This window comes from Anopheles gambiae, chromosome 3, assembly GCF_943734735.2.
Source record: "Anopheles gambiae chromosome 3, idAnoGambNW_F1_1, whole genome shotgun sequence".
NCBI lineage: Eukaryota > Metazoa > Arthropoda > Insecta > Diptera > Culicidae > Anopheles > Anopheles gambiae.
In genome coordinates this window covers 51826951-51849457 of record NC_064602.1, presented here as the reverse complement: position 1 = coordinate 51849457, position 22507 = coordinate 51826951, and the positions used below count along the sequence as shown (strand labels likewise).

Genomic DNA, 22507 nt, shown 5'->3' with positions numbered 1-22507 from the left:
ATAATTCTTCTTCGCGTTTGATGTTTGTTGACTCATGAAGGCAACAGGATGAAACTTGTCATCGTCGCTCTTCTGCATAAGCGCAGCACCATAACCGTACTTCGACGCGTCCGTATGAAGCTCGGTTTCGGCACTTTTGTCGTAGATCTTTAACACCGGATCGGTCACCAAACACCGTTTCAACTCATCAAAACTCGAACGCTCCTCTACACCAAACACAAACTCAACACCTTTCTGAAGCAAACTTGTCAAAGGCTTCGAAATTGTCGCGTAACCAGCAATAAATTTTCGGAAGTAACTCGTAAGTCCCAAAAATCTTTGCAGCTGCTTCACATTTTTCGGTTCCGGAAAAAGCTGAACCGATCGCAACTTACTCGGCGCTATGCGATAACACCCGTTGCGAATCACATACCCGAGATACTCCACTTCATCCTTTAAAAATTGCGATTTTTTCCAATTGAACTGCACACCGTTCTCTCTCGCGACATTTAACAATTCCTTCAACGTTTGAAAATTACTTTCCTCATCTAATGAAGGAATTATTAAATCATCCACATGCACCAACACACGCTCACTCTTGATGAATTCCCGAAACACATCCGCTACAAACCGGCTGAAACTCGCTGGACTATTGACCAACCCGATAGGCGTTCTAAGAAACTCGTACTGGCCTGTGTGGGTAACAAAGCCTGTGTACCGCTGGCTCGACTTTTCCACAGGAACATGAAAAAACGAATTTTTCAAGTCAAGTGTGGTAAAAACTCTGGCTGACTTCAAGCGATCGATTTGATCTTCTATGTTCCTCATGGGAAAACAATCCTTAACCATTTTTCGATTAAGTTCGCGATAATCAACACAAACGCGTAAGGAACCGTCCTTTTTTCTCGCTAACGTTACCGGACTCGCAAAATCACTCTCACTTTCTCGAATTATTCCCGCGGCCAACCACTCGTCGATTGTTTTCTCCAGCACCGCCTTTTCACCCGGAGCAAAACGCCTTGGCGACGAACGCACAGGCGTCTCGTCATGCAAAATAATTTTCGTCTCAACACGACTATTCACGTTTACCGCAGGTTTGTACCCCGAAATAACCGCCTTTACTCTTTCCGAAAATCGAGGAGACACATCCAAATTGTCTTCATTGTCACACACAATAGAAAACATTTCATCCGTTGAACCATATGGCCTGACTTTGACACCCGCCGTTGTCATCGTCACTTCAAAATAGTTCAAGGAATCTCTGCCCAATACTGCTTCGTAAGACATGCTTTCATTTGGCACCACAAAAAATCGCACACCACTAAAAACGTTATCATCCACCGTAACGTCCATCGTGAACATGCCGATCGCCTTTGTTCTCATGCCACCAAAACCCTGGAACCACATCGATGTATCGATCAGCGGTGATCCCTCGATTCTTTTGTAACAACCTATTGTCACCAAGTTTTGGTTGCTTCCACTGTCAAACAATGCCTTGACCGATGTTTTGTTCAACACGACATCAACCATTCCCACCGATTCTTCCGTCACGTTTATTTTCGCAGGAACGACGCTTTTGTTCCGTGCACACTCGCTCGCCTTATGACCGTACTCACGACACGAGAAACATTTCGGACCACCCTGTGTCTGCGCGCACGCGCGAGCTTGGTGTCCTTTGTTTCCGCAATTGTAGCATCGCTGCTCCGCCCGTTTGTCGACGCGGCTACTGGATGACAAAACTCGTTTGTTTTCTTCTTTATCCGTCGTTTTCTTCTTTCGAGCCATGCGCACTTTTTCAAAGTTGAGCAACTTTTCTTTTAATACTCGAATTGTTTGCGCCTCGTACAGCAATGATTTGAAAAAATCATCGTCGGTCACACCGTTCACGATGTACTCACACAAGCTTGGTTCGTCCAAATCGATTTGGGCAGCAATTCGTTGCATTTCGTAAACGTACTCTCGCATCGTCTCGGCCGTTTCCTTCTTCCGATTCGCGAGAATCCGATGCACATCACTCTTCCTCACAAATGGAGCAAATTCCGCGATCAGCTCTTTTTTCAATATCGCATAAGTTTGCACATTACGCAAAGACGACACGAACTTTCTTGCGATTCCCGTCATCTTTTTACGTAACATGATTAGCTTTTGTTCGTCATTCCATCCTGCTGACTTTGATACGGAATCGAGGTGTGCCAGCCAAATACGCACATCGTGCCCATCCTCTGCTCCAAACGTCTCAATGCTATCTTCCACATCTCGAAATGCGTAAACGCGTTGCGGTCGTTTATGCGTCGAGATTCGCACAGCAGTTTGAAAAGGGTCTTCTTCCGTTTCATCGTCATCCTCGGCAACAAAGCTATCACCTTCTTCCGGAAGATCCAGATCCGCTTTTTCCTCGGAATCATCATCGCAACTCTCGTACGGTTGGTTACCCGCGTAGTTTTCGACGTCGTCTATGGCGTTAGCTGGTTCTGCTCTGTGTCCACTCCCGGACGGACCGGCGTTGTCCCCTGACGCAACCGTCGCTCGGTATTTCACAATTCGATTCGCGATTTCCACTTTTCCTCCAGTGGTTTCTAGGCCAAGCCTCTCACACTCGCGCACCAACCCAATCTTCGTGAAATCTTCACAAAGCTGCTTGACCGTTGCCATTCTATCTCTCTCTCTCGCGGTACTTTCACTCACAAAGCCGACACACACTACCAGGCAATTCGCGACTTCCCACACTCACGCACAAAATGTAACACTAGTTGACCCGTAAAATTCACACAGAATTTTCACACACAGATTGCTGTGAAGCCTCGCTTAATTTCTTCACTCGGTGTGCTTCGAAAAGCCTCGCTATCACTCACGGATTCTCACTGGTTGCTAAAAATAAAGCCTCACTAATTGCTTCACAAGCCTCACTGATTCGCACGGATTGCTACGAAAGCCTCACTGATCCGCACGCGTTGCTACATAAGCCTCACTGTTCTTCTCTTTCACAAAACGTCTCACTATTTGCTTACAAAAAAGCCTCACAGTTTTTTGCTATTTAATCACAAAATAGCCTCACGAAACATCACACATTATCGCACCGATTGCTTTCATCGCAAAAGCCTCACTCGTTTGGGAAAAAAGTATCCCGGTTGAGCCCCCATGTGAGAATTCAGTTAAACATCAAAAGAAGAAGATGGGTGGCTTTCGTTTAGTTCACTTTATTTATTCTCCAATTCGCACGTCCTTCACCTTCGACATTTCGCGTTCAACTGACTTCTCGACCCAGCAGCGCGCGCCGCTTAAATTCCCTCCTTCGCTCACTCGGCGCTCGCCACGATATCGCTATCTCTTTTCCCTACTTCACATGTATTCAGCCATCTCCTCCAAGATCTGCCGCGTGGTGAAGATCTGATCAGTGGTTGATTTTCCGTTTCTGAATCCCCTTTGATAGTTTCCGACTATCTCTTCGACATGCGGGACAAGGCAAGATCCTGGAGAATCAGGGAGAATATTTTATAGGCGGTATGCAACACCGTAATACCCCTGTAGTTGACCCCTTCCTTCTTGTCTATGGGGTAGATGATGCCGAGATTTCAATCACAAGGCATCAATTCGCTATCCCGCACCTAAGTAACAATTTGATGAATATCGTTTTCTAGTCGTGCACCTCCATTCTTGACTAGTTCAGCTGCAATTCCGTCGGTTCTGAGTGCCTTGTTATTTTTCAGCCGACTCATAGCCTTTCGTGTTTCTTCTATGCTAGGTGGCAGTAGCATGACACTATCTGCTAGTGGCGCTTCTAGCTGTTCGTTAAACTGGCCGTTGACCAATTCATCAAAGTGCTGAGCCCACCGCGAGAGGACCTCTGGCTGGTTACTGATCAAGTCTCGATCCTTGTTGCGACAGCAGGTTACCTTAGGTACAACGCTGTTTCGGTGTCTTGCCATCGCTTGGTCAAATTTTCGTGTCGGTCTGTACGTCTCTCTGGTTTGCTAGAGTTCTCGCATGTTTTGCTCTTCCAAAGCATGCTTCTTGAAGCGGTGAACTGGTTTCTCTTCGCGTCTGAGCCGTGAATATTGCTTTGCGCATGCCCGCGTTCTATGCCGTTGCTGCATTGCTCGATATGCAGTGTTCTTACATTCGGTCACTTGTCTGCATTCTTTGTCGAACCAGCTAGATTTTGTGTTGCCACATCGTGGTGGAAATTTCTTGCACAGTTTATGATTTTTGTTTTCAGAGCGTTCCACTTCTCATTCGATGTTTCATGTAAGTTTTCTGGTAGTAGAGACTAGTGATGAGTAACCGGAATCGCACCCACGGCTCGGAATCGCTTCCAAGCATTGCTACTTCAAATTCAAATCGTCGATTCCGCCCGGAGCCGTCGGAGCCGTCCGGAGCCGTCGGAGCCGTTGGAGCCGTTGGAGCTGTCCGGAATCGTTGGAGCCGTCGGAGCCGTTCGGAGCTGTCGGAGCCGTTGGAGCCGTCGGAGCCGCTAGTCGGCAGCTGGAGCCGGTCGGAGCCGTCGTAGCAGTTGGAGCCGACGGAGCCGTCGGAGCCGTCGGAGCCGTCCGGAGCCGTCGGAGCCGTTGGAGCCGTTGGAGCTGTCCGGAATCGTTGGAGCCGTCGGAGCCGTCCGGAGCCGTCCGGAGCCGTCGGAGCCGCTAGTCGGCAGCTGGAGCCGTCGGAGCCGTCGGAGCCGTCCGGAGCCGTCGGAGCCGTTGGAGCCGTTGGAGCTGTCCGGAATCGTTGGAGCCGTCGGAGCCGTCCGGAGCCGTCCGGAGCCGTCGGAGCCGCTAGTCGGCAGCTGGAGCCGTCGGAGCCGTCGGAGCCGTCCGGAGCCGTCGGAGCCGTTCGGAGCCGTCGGAGCCGTTGGAGCCGTCGGAGCCGCTAGTCGGCAGCTGGAGCCGGTCGGAGCCGTCGTAGCAGTTGGAGCCGACGGAGCCGGTTGGAGCCGTCCGGAGCCGACGGAGCCGACGGAGCCGACGGAGCCGACGGAGCCGTCCGGAGCCGGTCGGAACCGTCGTAGTCGTTGGAGCCGACAGAGCCGTCGTAGTCGATGGAGCCAACGGAACCGGTTGGAGACGTTGGGGTCGTCGGTGCCGTCGAAGCCGACGGAGCCAGTTCGAGTCGTAGGAGTCGTTGTAATAGTCGGAAGTCTTCTGAAGCGCTTTAATTTCCCGATATCAGCGATGATTTCATTTAAAAAAACAGCTTACGAGTAAAAAAATAGTCTTCTTCATTTATTGCTCTGAAGTTTTTTTGTATTTTTTTTAAACAATAAAGTCAAAAACAATTGTTTACTCCGTATATCTAGGGAAAAATTATGATTCAAACTATTATTGATCTTTATTTTCATAAAAGATGGACGGATGATTGATAGTTATATTCTTTGTCTTGTCCATGTGCCATCATGTTATTCGGTAAAAAACAAGTGCGGCCTAAACCATACACGTTAGTCGATGTAAACAACCGTGCAAAACTGCCATAATTACGTTACGTTGTTTCGTATTTTATCAAACCCACCTCCCGTCATAGTTCTATTGCTCCTTGACCTCCTAATTTGATTCATTTTTTTTCCTATATATATACGGCTCCGGACGGCTCCGACGGCTCCAGACGGCTCCGACGGCTCCGGACAGCTCCGACGGCTCCGAACGGCTCCGACGGCTCCAACGACTCCGCCGGCTCCGGACGGCTCCAGCTGCCGACTAGCGGCTCCGGACGGCTCCGGACGGCTCCGGACGGCTCCGGACGGCTCCAGACGGCTCCGAGGTCGGAGTTTTGCACCTACCTTCCGGAACCGCTTCCAATTTTGGCGGAGTCATTCGGAAGCGATTCCGGATTTTTGTTGAATTTACCCATCACTAGTAGAGACTCGTCGAAAACGGGTTTGAATACCTTTTGGACAGTATTGTCCCTTAGCGAGTCCGTGTTGAATCTCGCATGCGCAGGGTGCATAGCCTATCGTTTATAGCAGGGGCCTCCAAACTTTCCAGCTCGCGGGCCGCATTGCTTCCAAAATAACTATGTTGAGGGCCATTTGACACTACCTTTAAATGATGAGTGAACGTTTAAATCTCGTTTTTACAACAAAATACTAACGATACTTGAACAGTTTCGTGTTACTAAAGCTTAATTTTTGTCTAAGAAAAGTAAAATATACCTTTTTATTTGAATAAGTCATAATAACGTAATATATTATTAACTCTGGCAAAGTCATCGTAGGCCGCATGCGGCCCGCGGGCCGTAGTTTGGAGACCCCTGGTTTATAGCCTTGAAATCTATGAATGCGGGTTTCGGCCGGAGACCTACGGCGAAACCCGTACCGAGCACGCGGTGGCGGTAGTGGCAGCTATAGTAGATGTCGTAGCATATCTTGACACGCCTGTTGTGCACACCGTTCCCTAGCCACCGAATGTCTTGTAGAGCTTCGAGGTCCATGTTCAGTGTGGCTAGGGCGTCGATGCAATCTACTTCTTCTTTCTTCTTTTGGCTCAACAACCGTTGTCAGTCAAGGCCTGCCTGTGCCACTAGGGGTCTTGGCTTTCCGTAACTAATTCACTTGTTCCACCACTGATAGAAATAAAGTACGCAGAATCGTCCACACCGACGTTTAATCAGCATTCGATCGTGTTTCCCATCCTCTGCTCATAGACAAACTATCCCATTTGAGCATTCATCCCTCCTGTATTTCAAGATTTTGTTCTTTGCTGTCTAATCGCTCCCATTATGCCGGTGTCCCTCAAGGAAGCGTTTTAAGTCCTTTGTTGTTTGTCTTATTTGTTAATGATGTTATCAATGTTCTTCCTCCTGAATGTTTTTTGTCTTATACTGATGAAAATATTGTACCCTATCGCCTGTCCAGACGACCATGCTATCCTTCAAGATATTCTTGATAATTTCTCTTCCTGGCGTAACGTTAACATGCTTTCTTTGTGTCATGGTAAATGTTGCATAATTTCGTTCTCTCGTTCCCGCTCCCCATTTACCTACCGTTACTCCCTCAACAATGTGCTCGTCAGTCGTTTGAATACGGTAAAGGACTAGGGTTGTTGCGTACGACCTCATTATGAAGTAAAAGCATAGATGCGGATGTAGCGAAGTAAAACACTTCAAGATAAAACACCTCAAGTTAAAACAAAGTTCAAGCAAAACACGCCAGCAATAGCGCGCGCTTCAGAAACGCAACAAACATAAACAGGTAGTCAACCGTTCTCACGGTTCAAACGAGGAAGTAACTTACGCAATTCATAAACCATAAACATGTCACATGTCGCATTAAATATAAATACAACTTGTTATCAAAATAGTCATAGTCACAGTTAGCTGACCTATATGCGGTCAGCAACTAAATGGCATATAAGAGATGAAAACCTAAATAAAGCAAGCGCATTCGAACACAACCCTCAGAATCGCTCGTTTCTTAATAGTCGGAGGCACTCTCCGGTCGACGAAGGAAAAATATACCCGACTCGGTGTAAAGCACCGGCGTTGGGCGCTGCGACGGAGCAACACATCCGCCAGCAGCATTAAGGGTGTTTTCAATGACTCTCGTCTTTCTTTTAATCGCCATATTGATACTGTTGTGTGCAAAGCTCGTAAAACGCTTGGCACTTTGAAAAGTGTTGCTCGATACTTCCACAACCTAGGTTGTTTAAAAGCTCTCTTCTGTGCCCTGGTCAGGCCACTACCTGAGTATTGCTCGGTAACATGTTCACCTTCAGCCAGGGTCCACATTGACCGTCTGGGGCGCCTGCAGAAATCGTTTACCAGGTTTGTTCTTAGTAAATCCCTCGGAGTAGGTTACTCGGCACTACCTCCTTAGGCCGCGGGGCCATGGGGTTTCTCAACGATCATTTTCTCAAGCACTCATTAGTGCTTTTGAGAAACCTACGTTCTAAACGCTTGTCAAATTGGCCCAAAATTGGTTTGAGAATCTTTGAGAATCTTTGAGAAAGTTGACGATGCAGTGATCGGCTAACTGAAATACAAACAATTGTGCTATTTTTTTATTTCGAAAATCACTTTGGAAAATGTATTCAATGTTTACATTTTAAAAAAAAAGCTATCTAAAACTAATTTTCTATTTAAAGTTCCAAGTAAAGCTTGAGTGGCGTTATCAGTTTCTCAGAGTGAGAAAAGTTCTGTTGTCAGTGTTTGTAGCAATACCGCACTGATACGGGTATGGTCTGACGCCTCTCGAAGGCTAATATAGGGTCTCCATACCCTACTCCGACTCAATACGTCCACGGCGTACAGAACGGTAACATATTTCTCCAAATATCTGAGCATGGGTATACGGGGAAACCCAACCCCTTGGGAAGATGGGCTATATGGCTAAATTGAGCGGGGGGGGATGACCAGCGTCTGTTCTCCATGTTAGGGGCGGCTGGTTGCCCCTTCTGTCCTGGCATCCTACGGGACTTTAATCAGCTAGGATGCGTAGGCCCTACGACGAGACTGGAGGTTGGGGGAGAGGCCTTGCAAGCCACCCCTGGAAAAACATAAACGCAACGAAAGGAAACCAAAGGATTTCGAACCGGACCAACCGATACCGACCCACGCAACCGAACAAGGCAAACGATTGGAAACTCGGAACATGGAACTGCAGATCTCTCACAGCACCCGGAAGTACCCGCATTCTTTCGGACGAGGTGAGGGCCCGTGGCTTCGGAATAGTAGCACTTCAGGAGACGCGCTGGAAAGGAGTGACGGAGCGCCCCTATCGTAGCGATTGCATGATCTACCAAAGCGGTGGTGAAAAGCATGAACTCGGTACGGCGTTCCTGGTCATAGGTGAGATGCGAAAGCGAGTGATCGGGTGGTGGCCGATCAATGAACGGATGTGCAGGTTGAGGATTCGTGGCAGGTTCTTCAACCTGAGCATCATAAATGTGCATAGTCCGCACCTTGGAAGCACCGATGACGATAAAGACAATTATTATACGCAGTTGGAGAGGGAGTACGACCGCTGCCCACAACACGACGTTAAAATTGTAATCGGGGATTTTAATGCTCAGGTCGGACGGGAGGAGGCATTTAAACCGACGATAGGAAGTTTCAGTGCCCACCGGCTGACCAACGACAACGGGCTTCGGCTCGTAAACTTCGCCTCCTCCAAGCACATGAACATTCGCAGCACCTTCTTCCAGCACGCACCTCGCTTCAGTTACACCTGGAGATCACCGCAGCAAACACTTTCCCAGATCGACCACGTTCTCATCGATGGAAGGCACTTCTCGGACATAATCGACGTAAGGACCTATAGAGGAGCAAACGTTGACTCAGACCATTTCTTGGTTATGGTTAAGTTACGCCAGAAACTGTGCGTGGCCAACAAACTGCGCTATCAGCCCACCCCAAGGCTCAACACAGACCGGCTGAAACAAGCTGTTGTGGCGAGGGACTTCGCAATCGCGCTTGGGGAAGCGCTGCCGGAGGACACTACTACCGAGGCGATGTCTCTCAATGACCACTGGCGCATGGTGGAGCAAGCCATCAGCAGCACGGCCGAGCGAACAATTGGCCGCGTGACCCATAACCAGAGGAAGGAATGGTTTGATGATGAGTGCAGGCGAGCACTCTCCGAGAAGAACGCCGCGCGGACCCGCATGCTCCAGCGCGAGACCCGGCAGAACGTGGAAGACTACAGACGACTGAGAAGGCAGCAGACCCTACTCTTCCAGGACAAGAGGCGCGGCTTCGAAGAGTCGGACGAGCAACTCTTGCAGCAGCTATCCCAGTCGGGGGAAACTCGTAAGTTCTACAGGATGCTGAATGCGGCACGGAGCGGTTTTAATCCCATGACCGCTATATGCCGCAGTGAGGAGGGAGATATCCTGTCGGACGAGCGAGAGGTGATGGACAGATGGAAGTGCTACTTCGACAGACACCTGAACGGAGCAGATACCAGAGCAGACGCAGGAAGCAGAGGAGAGCAACCCTACGACAGCCAGCATGACAATGACGAAGTGCCCCCGCCATCTTTGGACGAAGTCATCAGCGCCATCAAACAGCTGAAATGTAACAAGTCAGCTGGCAGCGATGGTCTGGTGGCCGAACTGTTCAAGATGGGTCCGGAGAGGCTTGCCGTCATCATGCATCGGCTGATTGTTAGGATTTGGGATCAGGAAGAACTACCGGACGAGTGGAAACTGGGTGTCATACACCCAGTGTACAAAAAGGGCGACAGGCTGGACTGTGCTAACTTCCGGGCCATCACAGTCCTGAATGCTGCCTACAAGATCCTGTCCCGAATACTCTTCTGCAGACTTTCGCCTCTTGCTACAGATTTCGTCGGCAGCTATCAAGCTGGATTTGTTGGAGGCAAATCAACTACCGACCAAATCTTTACTCTACGGCAGATCCTCCAGAAATGCCGAGAGCACCAGATCCCTACGCACCACCTGTTCATCGACTTTAAGGCGGCCTACGATACCATAGATCGGACCGAACTATGGAACACCATGCAGCAGCACGGATTCCCTGGGAAGCTGGTACGACTGTTGCGGGCCACTATGGACGGGGTGCAGTGCAAGGTGAGTGTTGCGACGATCGCTTAGCAAAGATATTTTGAAAGAAAAGGCGCGAGTAGAACTTTTAAGAGCGAGAATTGCTTTTATTTTTCTTCACTTTAAAAACGTTTCTTTTGCACCGTTTCTCCTTTGCTACTGCCCTTGATTTCGTTCAAGCGCGCTTCTTATGTCTTTGACCTCAGTCGACCCTTTCTTTGACCGATCTCTGATTTGTCCCTTTTCGGGAATATCTAGTTGTACTCCTCTGCCGTTTTCGTCAGTTATCCCTTTCTCCTGCTTAGATAGCGCCATCTGTTGTTTGGTAGCAGAGTGAGTGCGCTCGATCTTGTCCTGGTCTCTAAACGTCACTCGGCATATCACAACATACCGACTGTCAGTTATGGCCTCGTGGTGTTTATGTCAACATTCTCTACCCCGTGAACGCATCTGCTTGCACGAGTTTGCCGTTCACTACTTCTGTTTCCGGTATTATCCCTGCTGAGCTTTTTGGTGGTGTTGCTCCTGATCTACTTCAACATCTATTACTGCTAGCTTAACTGTGGGACGCTTTAGCATTTTACCTGTGGCAGTGCGGACTAAAGCTTGTCGAACGATACCATCTTTCCCTGGGAACGTTTCTTCCACTATCGCTCGTAACCATTCCTTCCTCGGACCTTCAGTTATGAAACATAGATCCCCTATTTGAAGCTGCTTACAGGGTTTTAGCCATTTGGTTCGACGGTTCAGTGTTGGTATGTATTCTTTCAACCAACGATCCCACATAGCCTCGGAGAGGATTATCATTCGCTGGTAGCTACTTCGTAAGGCACTTGCTAGATCGGGTATTGTACGCAGTTTTTCTTTTGTTCCAGCCGAGCTACCTAAAATGAAATGATTGGGGGTTAGCGCTTCCCTATCTGCTGACTCTTGAGGCATATATGTTAGTGGGCGGGAGTTGATTAAATGTTCTACGTCTGTCAAAACGGTTAGCAAAAGTTCATCATTCAACCGTCTCCCATCATCCAACGCGTTCAACCCTTCTTTCACGCTTCTGACCAGTCGTTCCCAAACTCCCCCCATATGCGGCGCGGAGGGAGGATTGAAGTTCCATTTAGTATGGGCGTCCGTAAAGGTGGTTGCGCAGGTAAGGTTCACATTCATCATCTGCTTTTTTAGTTCATTACTGGCGCCTTGGAAGTTAGTCCCATTATCTGAGAAGATTTCTGTCGGAGGACCTCTTCTGCTAACGAATCTCCTGATGGCCATTATGCATGATTCTGTTGAAAGGCTGTGAGCGACTTCAAGATGAACCGCCCTCGTTGTTAAGCATGTGAAGACGGCCACGTACCTCATTATCGGCCACGTTGCTCATTACGTCGGGCATTAGTCACATCGATTGGGCCCAAATAGTCGACTCCTACATTTGTGAACGGACACAGGAATGGGGTGAGTCTTTGTTCCGGTAGTTGTGCCATTCGAGAGTTCTGTGCCTTACACTTCTTTACCTTGCAGTGTCTACAGGATTTCATAGCCCTATCCACGGCTGCTCTCAAAAACGGAATGTAGAACCGCTGCCGGATTTCGTTAACTACTGTCTCTCTATTGGCGTGTGCGTGCCGCTCATGGTAAAATGTTGTGAAGGTAAAATCACCGGAAATTTTGCATCATATGGGATTTGAGACGCGTTAGCAGTTCTTCCATTGAATCGTATAATTCCATGCTCATCGGTAAACGGGTCAACGTTATATAATGGACTTGCACGCTCGATAGTGGAGTTTATCTCATTGCCGTCGTTTTTCGATAGTATAGCAAGCTCTTTTGCGTAGTGGTCTCTTTGAGCTATTTTAAACAAAGTGATCTCAGCGAAGTGTAGTTCCTCGGATTCGAAAGGAACGGTTTGGCCTTTTCATTCGTTTTGATAAGGTGAGATTATTTTTTAGTAGCTTCTAAGGTTTTTATTGCTTTGCCTATTTGTTTGAGTCGGCAATTAGTAATGAATCGACGAATTGTGGCTACTGTTCTGACCAACACTTTCCATTTAGAAAATCGAGACGCGTCTATCAAGGGACTTTCTATGGTCGCTGTCGAGTGAGCAAGTAGTGGTACCCGTCTTTCTTCACTTGTGTGGGCTATTATATTTTGTTCCGGCCAACATTCCTTTGGGCGATAAAGGAATGCCGGACCATTTATCCACCTCCCTTGTGCATGTATTTCGGTGTCTCTATTCCATTTGGTTAGGCTGTCGGCTGGATTTTCTTTGGAGGGTATATACCTCCACTCCTTAAGGTCTGTCAGCGTACGGATCTCTCCGACCCGATATGCGACATATTGTTTTAACTCTCGTGGAGGTGAACGAATCCAAGAGAGCACGACTTTTGAATCTGTATGGATATATCTTTCTGTAATATTGAGGTCGTGATTCTCGCAAACGGTCTTCATCATTCTTGCTCCAAGCAGGGCTGCTTGTAGTTCAAGCCTTGGCACGGATAGGTGTGTAAGTGGTGCCACTTTACTTCTCGACATCACAAGTGCACAGCGAACATTGACTCCTTCCACCAATCGAAGGTACGCAACGCAACCGTAGGCCTGTTCACTTGCGTCCGTAAATACGTGCAACTGTACTGCTTGTGAGGTGTTGAAGTGAGTTTCATGGAAGTACCATCTTGGAAGTTTTAGTTTGAAAATGTTGGGTAGTATGGTTATCCATTTTTTCCATTTTACTAGCTCCTCATCTCCCATTAATTCGTCCCAGTCTATACGCGCTCGCCAGAGATCCTGCATTAATAAACGTCCGGGGATCAATGCGGGAGCTACAAAACCCAACGGGTCGAAGATGCTCATGATTACTCTTAGAGCCATTCGCTTTGATGGTCGTTTCCCTTCAAGCACGTAGGGTATCAAATCTTTGTGCCACGAGGAAGCAAATTGAAGAGTGTCTGTGATTGGGTCCCATATGATCCCAAGTACTCTTGTTTCAATACTTTCAGTTGACTTAAAGGTAATTGGGTTTTGATTGGCTTCGGATTTTTCCATGCATTCTACTATTGCTGGATCGTTGCTTACCCAGTTACGCATATTAAATTTTGCCTGAGAGTGAATGTGTTTCACTTGTTTCACCCTTTCTATCGCCTCTGCTGTTGTGTCACAACTATCGAAATAATCGTCCATGTAGGTGGAACGTTTTATAGCGGCTGCCGCGATAGGGAATTCAATTGAGTGTTCGTCAGCGTTGCGGTGCATAATATACTGAGCCGAACAGGGAGAGCAAGTGGCACCAAAGGTTGCGACGTCCATTAGGTATACGTCCGGTTCTTTGTTCTTGTCGAATCGAAACAAGAAACGTTGGCTGTGGGTGTCTTCGTTTCTAATTCGAATCTGGTGGAACATCTTCTCTATGTCTCCACCGAAGGCTATTCGCCTTTGCCTAAACACACACAATACTTCTGGCAACATTGTTAATAGATCGGGCCCTTTAAGAAGTTGAGTGTTTAGAGACACTCCATCAACCTTTGCTGCAGCATCCCAAACTAGTCGCTTTTTCGAGGGTTTTTTAGGGTGAGATACGACATTCAGCGGAAGGTACCAAACTTTGTCAGAGTTAGCATTTTCGAGTTCTTCTCTTGAAGCTATGTGTGCGTAGCCTTTCTTCACATAGTCTTCAATTTGTTGGTATACTTCTTTTTTCAACTCTGGGTCTTTATCTAATTTCTTTTCAAGAGCAAACATTCTTTTCATCGCCATTGGTTTGCTGTTGGGAAAACGAATGTCGTCGCTTTTCCAAAGAAGACCGGTTGTAAACCTGCCGTCAATCTTTATGGACGAATTATGCAAAATCGATTTCGCTCTCACTACGTCGTTGGGCTCCGGGATTGGGCCTGCATACGTTCCGAAATCTTCTAGCGTAAATTGTTGTCGCAGTAACTCGTTGAGTTCGCGATCCACGTCTACATGCACGTCGACCACGCTACCTGTTCCTTCATCGCGTAGCTCACCGCGGGAACTATTTTGTACTGCAACATTGCCTGGTGATGAAAATTGGCAAAGAGGTTCGCTCACCGATTGTTGTGCAGATGTGTGACCTTCCTGAGTAGCTTCATTCACTCCCTCTTCGCGATGGGTTCCGCGGGAGTTTTCGTGTGGGGCCTCAGGGAAAGGACCGCTTGTTGTTCCCCCTTCGCGGGAGTCGACGCAGGAACATTCCTCCAGTTGACGCTGGATTTGATGGATTCCCAGCATCATCTTTGTAGCACTCTCGTTGTTTGGGCCGTAGATGGCCCAGCCTAGGACGCTTTTCACAGCGATGGGCTCGTCGGGCTGTCCGAACCGTGTCTCCAGTGGCCGTATCAGGTTCACATCGCTGAGTCCGATTAGCAGGGTGGGTCTTGCCGTCTCCAGCGATGTTGTCGGAAGGTGCTGTAGATGAGTAAAAGTACTTATCAGTGTGTCGTAATTAAAGTTATTAGACGGGAGACTTAGCTTGTTTATGGTGTGGGCGGCCGCTATTTTGTAGCGTCGCCCTCCCCCCTTCGCTGATATCTCGAAGCTCACGCGGCGAGACGCTTCTTCTTTCCGGGATACGTCAGACGTCCAACAAAGCTCCAATGGATCTGCCTCTCCGTTGAGCCCCAATTGTAGAGCCAGGTCCGCTTCCACAAGGGTAACTGATGATCCCTCGTCCAGGAAGGCTACTGCATCTACGGCTCTTCCATTATTGTAGACAGTCACGGGAACGATGCGAAAGATTGCCGATTGTTTCGAGAGGTGATGCGCTTGGTAGTGCACCTCTCGATATGTGTTCTGGCCACGGTGCAGCAAGGTATGATGTCGTTCGCTGCATCCTGGGACACGACACAGGAATCGCGATCGGCACGGTTTGGACCCGTGTTTATTGAGGCAGGTCGAGCAGAGTTGAAGTTTCGCCACGTTTTCGCATCGCTCGTCCACGTTCAACCGTTTAAACACCTCGCAGTGTTTGACAACGTGTCCACGTATGGCGCAAAATAGACACTTGACGTGGCTGGGTAGAGGAGCATTCGGAACACTCGTAGTCGGTTCCGTTTCAGCAGGTCGTGCGTGGACGTGTGAATGGAAACTTCTAGAGCTCCTTGAGTTATCTGTTCGGGGGGGAACATAAGCGGTAACGTCGCATGCGTCATCTACCAAAGCCTCCATAAAATCTCCGAAATGCTTCAATGTTGGTTCGGCAAATTGGTTTTTATACCGAGACCATTCTAGCCTTCTTGTAGCCGGTAGTTTTTCCACCAGATCCGCCAATAGCTCGGGGTTGTTGAAATGGCTTTGCATGTTGCTAAGCGTTAGGTGGTCACACTGGTTTATCACTTCTAGGCCGAACGTGATCAGGCTGTTCAGTTGTTCGGGTTTCGGTGGATCGAGTTTTCTCGCGTTATCCGTGAGCAGCCTAATGAGCTGGGCCGGTTTTCCAAAAAGCTTTTCTAGTCGCTTGATGATGAGAGGCGCGGCATTGGGTAACCTCAGCTTTGACTGGACGGCGTCTCGAGCGGGGCCTCTTAAACATTCTACCAACCTGATGGTATTTTCACCGTCCGTGTAGCCACAAGCTTTTGTCGTCTCCTCGTAACAGTTGAGAAACACTGCCCATTCCTTTGAGCATCCGGAGAATATTGGTAGCTTTTTCGGAAACATATCTCGCGCGATGCTCTGCGCTGCTGTCCGCACGGGTGTTTCGAGCGGGATTGACGAGCTTACCAATTGCCTGTATTGCGTTGGGAGTTCTCTGGGTTGTGCAATGTTATGCGCCGTCGTTCGTGCAGGCATCTCCAGCGGGGTTGACGAACTTGCCTGCAGCTTCTGCTGCGAGGAGGGTTCAGCTTCATTTCGAACTGTTGGGTTGGCCGTTGTTTCTCGCTGTTTCTGTTCCTGACGCTTCACCCATTCAGCTGTTCTATCAGTTTTGGCGATGGAGGAATAAAATGAGAGATTTTCCAGCTCATCTTCCAAGGCATTTTGTAGCGTTTGATGTTGCAGTTGCATTTCAGCCATTTTTGCCGTAATCTCGGCTTCCATTTTCTGCTTCTCCGCCAGCAGTTTTTGTTTCTGCAACTCTTGCTCCTTCTCCAAACGTTGGAGTGCCACTTGTGCCGATATACGTGAGGAGCTGGAGGCAGATTTTCTCGAATGGCTTTTGGCAATGGTAGGGACTTTTAGAGGCTTAGCTGATGGTTCCTCGCTAGTACCAGGCATCGACTCCGATCTCTCTGCACTTTTAAGAGGATCGGGCTACTGGCTTGGTCCTACTGCAACCGCCATCGCTTTCTCGCTCTTCGGGCGCCTCGTCTTCTTCGACGGTCCTGGCCCTTTCCCTACGCACTTTTCACACACCCAGTACTCTTCTGCCACACTTTCAGCAACTCCGGCGCAACTAAAGTGGCACCACTTTTTACACTCTTGACACTGCACCATGTCATCGATATCGTTTGGCGAATCGCACATTATACACTCGCACTTATTCGCGGGCATTTTGGTAACACGAAACTTTTAACGAAAAGTTTTTAAAGATTGTTGCGACGATCGCTTAGCAAAGATATTTTGAAAGAAAAGGCGCGAGTAGAACTTTTAAGAGCGAGAATTGCTTTTATTTTTCTTCACTTTAAAAACGTTTCTTTTGCACCGTTTCTCCTTTGCTACTGCCCTTGATTTCGTTCAAGCGCGCTTCTTATGTCTTTGGCCTCAGTCGACCCTTTCTTTGACCGATCTCTGATTTGTCCCTTTTCGGGAATATCTAGTTGTACTCCTCTGCCGTTTTCGTCAGTTATCCCTTTCTCCTGCTTAGATAGCGCCATCTGTTGTTTGGTAGCAGAGTGAGTGCGCTCGATCTTGTCCTGGTCTCTAAACGTCACTCGGCATATCACAACATACCGACTGTCAGTTATGGCCTCGTGGTGTTTATGTCAACAGTGAGAGTGACAAACATGCTGTCAGAAGCGTTCGAATCTCACCGGGGTCTGAGGCAAGGGGATGGACTCTCCTGTTTGCTGTTCAACATCGCTCTGGAAGGTGTCATGCGAAGCGCGGGCTTCGACATCCGGGGCACGATTTTCACCCGAACTCTCCAATTCCTTGGCTTCGCGGATGACATCGACATCATCGGGCGGACATCTGCGGCGGTGTGCGAGGCGTACACCCGACTGAAACGCGAAGCCGCTAGGATTGGATTGAGGATCAATGCGACGAAGACAAAGTACCTGCTTGCCGGGGGCTCTGACCGTGATAGAGCCCGACTCGGAAGCAGAGTATCAGTTGACGGCGATGATCTCGAGGTGGTAGAGGAGTTCTGCTACCTTGGCACGATCGTAACTTCGGACAACAACGTAAGCAGCGAAATCCGAAGGCGCATTGTTCAGGGAAATCGTGCCTACTACGGGCTCCACAAACTCCTGCGATCCAGAAGACTCCAGCAACACACGAAATGCGCGATATATCGCACACTGATACGTCCGGTGGTCCTCTACGGGTACGAGTCCTGGACTTTACTGACGAAGGACGCCAATGCACTCGCCATTTTCGAACGGCGAGTGCTAAGGACTATCTTTGGCGGTGTGTGCGAGCACGGCGTGTGGAGAAGGAGGATGAACCACGAGCTAGCTGAGCTGTTTGGCGGTGCAGACATCCTGACGGTCATCAAAGCCGGAAGGATACGCTGGCTGGGGCACGTGATGAGGATGCCGGACTCATGCCCCACCAGGAAGGTGCTCGTCAGCGACCCGTTCGGCACGAGGCGTAGAGGAGCACAGCGAGCTCGCTGGCTGGATCAGGTGGAGTCGCACCTGTCGGAAATCGGATGCAACCGTGGTTGGAGGACTGCAGCCCAGGACCGAGTTTCCTGGAAACGAATTGGCGACCTGGCCATGTCTACGAGACGTGCTCATTGAGCAGGCCAAGAAGAAGAAGAAGAAGAGTGAGAAAAATTGACAACGGCCACGAGCTCGCGTCTGAGAACAAGTTTTGAGTGTTTGAGAAACTTAAATGAGTACCTGAGAATGTTTTCTCAGCTTGAGAAAACCCATTGGCCCCACGGCCTTATGAGGATGTCGGTTGCTTGGTTGGAATTTTCAAAGAATTTTCATTGCAAATATTCTTATGCACAACAGTGATGCACCTACGTTGCTCTCGTCAATACCGCTCTACGTTCCTTCTCGTTCCCTCCGCGTTCCTTCATCCTCCCCTATATACTAATGATCCACTGCAGCGCGCAATACGCACTTTCAATTCCTCGTCTCAACTGTCATCCTCATCCTTCCGTTCTCGTCTATCCTCCCTCCCCAGTATCCCTTCTCCTTGTTATAAGTTATAACAAGGATAAGTTGTAAGTCTCCAAAAGACACTGGCTACCCGGGTAACCCGGTTGACTGGAATAGGGGTATTGCAAAAATTAATTATATAAAAACAGGTTTATTCTTCCTCAAAAATTCCAAAATTTCAAGCCAATCGTATTCCTAGAATCTGATAAATAATTTGGCTACCCGAGTAGCCGAATGCCTGGATCAAGGTTAAAAGATATCGGTCTAATTTTTTGACACGACATCGCTGAAGAGTTTCCTCAACGATGAGTGAAAAAAGTTATCCGCTAAGTGGGTTAGACTCTAGAGAACTGTCCAGGGTGTTGCAAAGTCAGATATTGAGTTAAAATATGATGTGTCCGACTTCAGGTGACCGCCACTGTATTTCTTCATTTTTTTCACTCAAGATTCTTCTCTAAAACGTCTTCTCTTTTGTGTGTCCTTGGAGGAACTCTTCGCTGAGGGTGCCATAGGAATAATCGAAATTTTCACTGGACCCGTATGTCACTAGTACAATAATCTGTTTTTTATTCTATTTAGTCCTTCGGTTTTTTTTGGAAAAAGATCAACATTGTTTAAGCAGCGCATTGCTATAGCAGCGCATTCAGGCAGCGCATTGCTGGAACCAAACAATCGTGTTGTAATCAAAATACTTTAGAGATCGACGTGGAGAGCCAAGTTGTTAACCAAAAGGAGAAATATCTGAAAGTTTTATAGATAAACAGGTGTCCCCCGAGATACGACTGTATTTGGAACCGAAAAATTATCCCAAAGCAAGGCGTAGGTCGAAATAGTCGTATGTCGAATATCTGTGAACATTCATTTTTTAACCGAAGTTGAAGAGTCGGAATCTATGATATTTTGTATTTTATATAAAATAATGTTCGATAATGTATTAATAGTACTCCAAAAGCCGTTTACACAATACAGATATTTATGAACGGGTAGTTGTGGAATCTTTGGAAATATGAGTGTAACGGTTATCAGTACGGAAATTAAAAAAATACATCATTTTTTCTCAATGACAAATTTAAACTGTCAAAATCAAAATCGTCGTATCTGCGAATCGTCGTAACTCGAGGGGGTCGTAACAAGGGGGACGCCTGTACATGAATGGTAAAGAGCCCCAATCAAGACAGCAAAGATCCACACCCACAATCAAACTTACAGTCAGTTTAAAAAGTATTCGTCTAGCTGAATATTTTACAGAAAAAGGGGAACTATGGCCGCAATAGGCATGGGGTGGTAAAAGTAATCATGGGGTTTGATAAAGGGACTATCAATACACACGTTTTGCTAAAAAATAAGCATTAAAATAGAGCAATAACAACTAAATTATTTAAAAAACTAAAAAAAGTCGTTTGATGGGCGCGCAAAAAGTATTCGTCTATCAGACTTTTGGCATAAAATGCGTATAAAAACAAAGGTTATGGAATCAAAAAAAATCCTGATCTTGTTTCTTATTGCATTTATGACTATTGGTGACTACTTGCACAATTCAAGAACTCATTTGAACCTTTAAAAAGGCGTATTTTTGATCCACTCATCCTACAAGACTTGTTACAATTATCCTCTGATAGAAATATTGCATTTCCGGACTACGTGGCCAAGTTACATTGAAAATGGCAACTGATATCATATTGAGAGTCTACTAAATCATTTTCATCAGTTTGGTTTCAGCTGGTTTGGCGTTTTGGGCAAATGACAATGCCCTGTTTGTTCTCCAGCTCGACTGTTCTGACACATGTGATACATTTTAAGTACAATTTCTCAGAACTGGCACCCAAAGTACTTAAAAACTCCATTAATATGTTTTCCCATCTCGTCTCCTATCATTTTGAATCATTTTTCTAGCTCTCCTTAGCGCACTGAGCCCTAGTATCATGACTCCATGATGCTACCATTACCCGAGATTTTGATGTTGGATCTTAGTAGACTGTTTTCGCTATGGTAGACGTCACCCGTATGACCTTGGCGATTTAAACATGTTTTAATATGTTAGTAGAGCCTAATTTGAAACAAATTCCTGAATTATTTGATGCACCTTGACAGATTTGGCCACTTTCTGTGTATGGTATTATTCAAACAAAACATGTTTGTAACAACTCACTCATTCAAGCTATTACATGACCAGCTACGATGAAATGCAGCATGACCCATCAACCAAATGTGACCCATATCTTTTCCTTTTCTTATTGGCCATCACAAAATGCACTGATTCCATGGTAAAATTTTTAAAGAAGACTTCCTTCCCAAATATTTCACGCTATTAGGTGGTCGTGTTTGTGTCCTGACTTCAAAGAGCATTTCGTGTAAGACATGTTGAACGTTGAGGTTTTCTCGTTGCTTATGAAAGTTTTCCCAAAACGTACCTGTGTTGCGTTAGCTCCCCCCGTGGGGAGGGCGCACGCACGATAGACGAGAGGCCACCACGCTGGATGCCACAGTGCGATCACGGAGCGACACGAAGCAGGAACGTAGCACCGCTCAGGAACGATGAGGACCGGAGCAGGTGCGAGGTCACACGGTGCAGTCACTGGACGGCACAGTGCGATCACGGAGCGACACGAAGCAGGAACGTAGCACCGCTCAGGAACGATGAGGACTGGAGCAGGTGCAATCACGGAGCGGCACGAAGCAGGTGTTCCAGGAACGTAGCACCGCTCAGGAACGATGAGGACCGGAGCAGGTGCGAGGTCACACGGTGCAGTCACTGGACGGCACAGTGCGATCACGGAGCGACACGAAGCAGGAACGTAGCACCGCTCAGGAACGATGAGGACTGGAGCAGGTGCAATCACGGAGCGGCACGAAGCAGGAACATAGCACCGTACAGGAACGATGAGGACCGGAGCAGGTGCGAGGTCGCACGGTGCAGTCACTGGACGGCACAGTGCGATCACGGAGCGACGTGAAGCAGGAACGTAGCACCGCTCAGGAACGATGAGGACCGGAGCAGGTGCGAGGTCGCACGGTGCAGTCACTGGACGGCACAGTGCGATCACGGAGCGACACGAAGCAGGAACGTAGCACCGCTCAGGAACGATGAGGACTGGAGCAGGTGCAATCACGGAGCGGCACGAAGCAGGAACATAGCACCGTTCAGGCACGATGAGGACCGGAGCAGGTGCGAGGTCACACGGTGCAGTCACTGGACGGCACAGTGCGATCACGGAGCGACACGAAGCAGGAACGTAGCACCGCTCAGGAACGATGAGGACTGGAGCAGGTGCGAGGTCACACGGTGCAGTCACTGGACGGCACAGTGCAATCACGGAGCGGCACGAAGCAGGAACATAGCACCGCTCAGGAACGATGAGGACCGGAGCAGATGCGATCACGGAGCGACACGAAGCAGGAACGAATGGGCATGGTGAATGGGGTGCGATGATAACCTGATAGTTACTTCTCACTCCCATTGCTTTCGACGTGCAGCATCGTATGGTGTTTCTTGGAGCATACTTGGCATCGTTTCTCGCAAGGGCATTTTGCTGCAGCATGTTGTCGGGAGAAGCAATTGATGCACTTACCTAAGGCCATTATGTAATTGGTACGCTCCAAAAACGACCGCACGCGCAGTTCCGGACACAACGTGGACCCGTGCCCTGTTTTATCGCACGCATAACACCGTCGCACCGCCATCCATGATTAGTTTCTATTGCCTACTGTTCCGATATTCGCATGTCGGCCTTCTGCGAGCACAGTAGCGGACAGCAT

The 22507-nt window shown here is 48.1% G+C and overlaps 2 protein-coding genes across 2 annotated transcripts; one reads left to right on the top strand and one right to left on the bottom strand.

The window, feature by feature from the left end:
• Positions 1-8248: 8248 nt before the first annotated feature.
• On the top strand, positions 8249-10520 carry LOC133392766 (uncharacterized). Its single transcript, XM_061653950.1, has 3 exons — positions 8249-8252; positions 8581-9212; positions 9279-10520. The coding sequence occupies exons 1-3, from the start codon at positions 8249-8251 to the stop codon at positions 10518-10520; spliced, it is 1878 nt and encodes a 625-aa protein (XP_061509934.1).
• Positions 10521-10549: 29 nt separating this feature from the next.
• On the bottom strand, positions 10550-18034 carry LOC133393266 (uncharacterized). The gene is made up of 2 exons (XM_061657410.1): positions 14529-18034; positions 10550-11353 (listed from the first exon to the last, which is right to left on the bottom strand). Exons 1-2 carry the CDS (start codon positions 16692-16694, stop codon positions 11306-11308), a joined length of 2214 nt encoding a protein of 737 aa, XP_061513394.1. The 5' UTR covers positions 16695-18034; the 3' UTR covers positions 10550-11305.
• Between the last annotated feature and the right edge of the window lie 4473 nt (positions 18035-22507).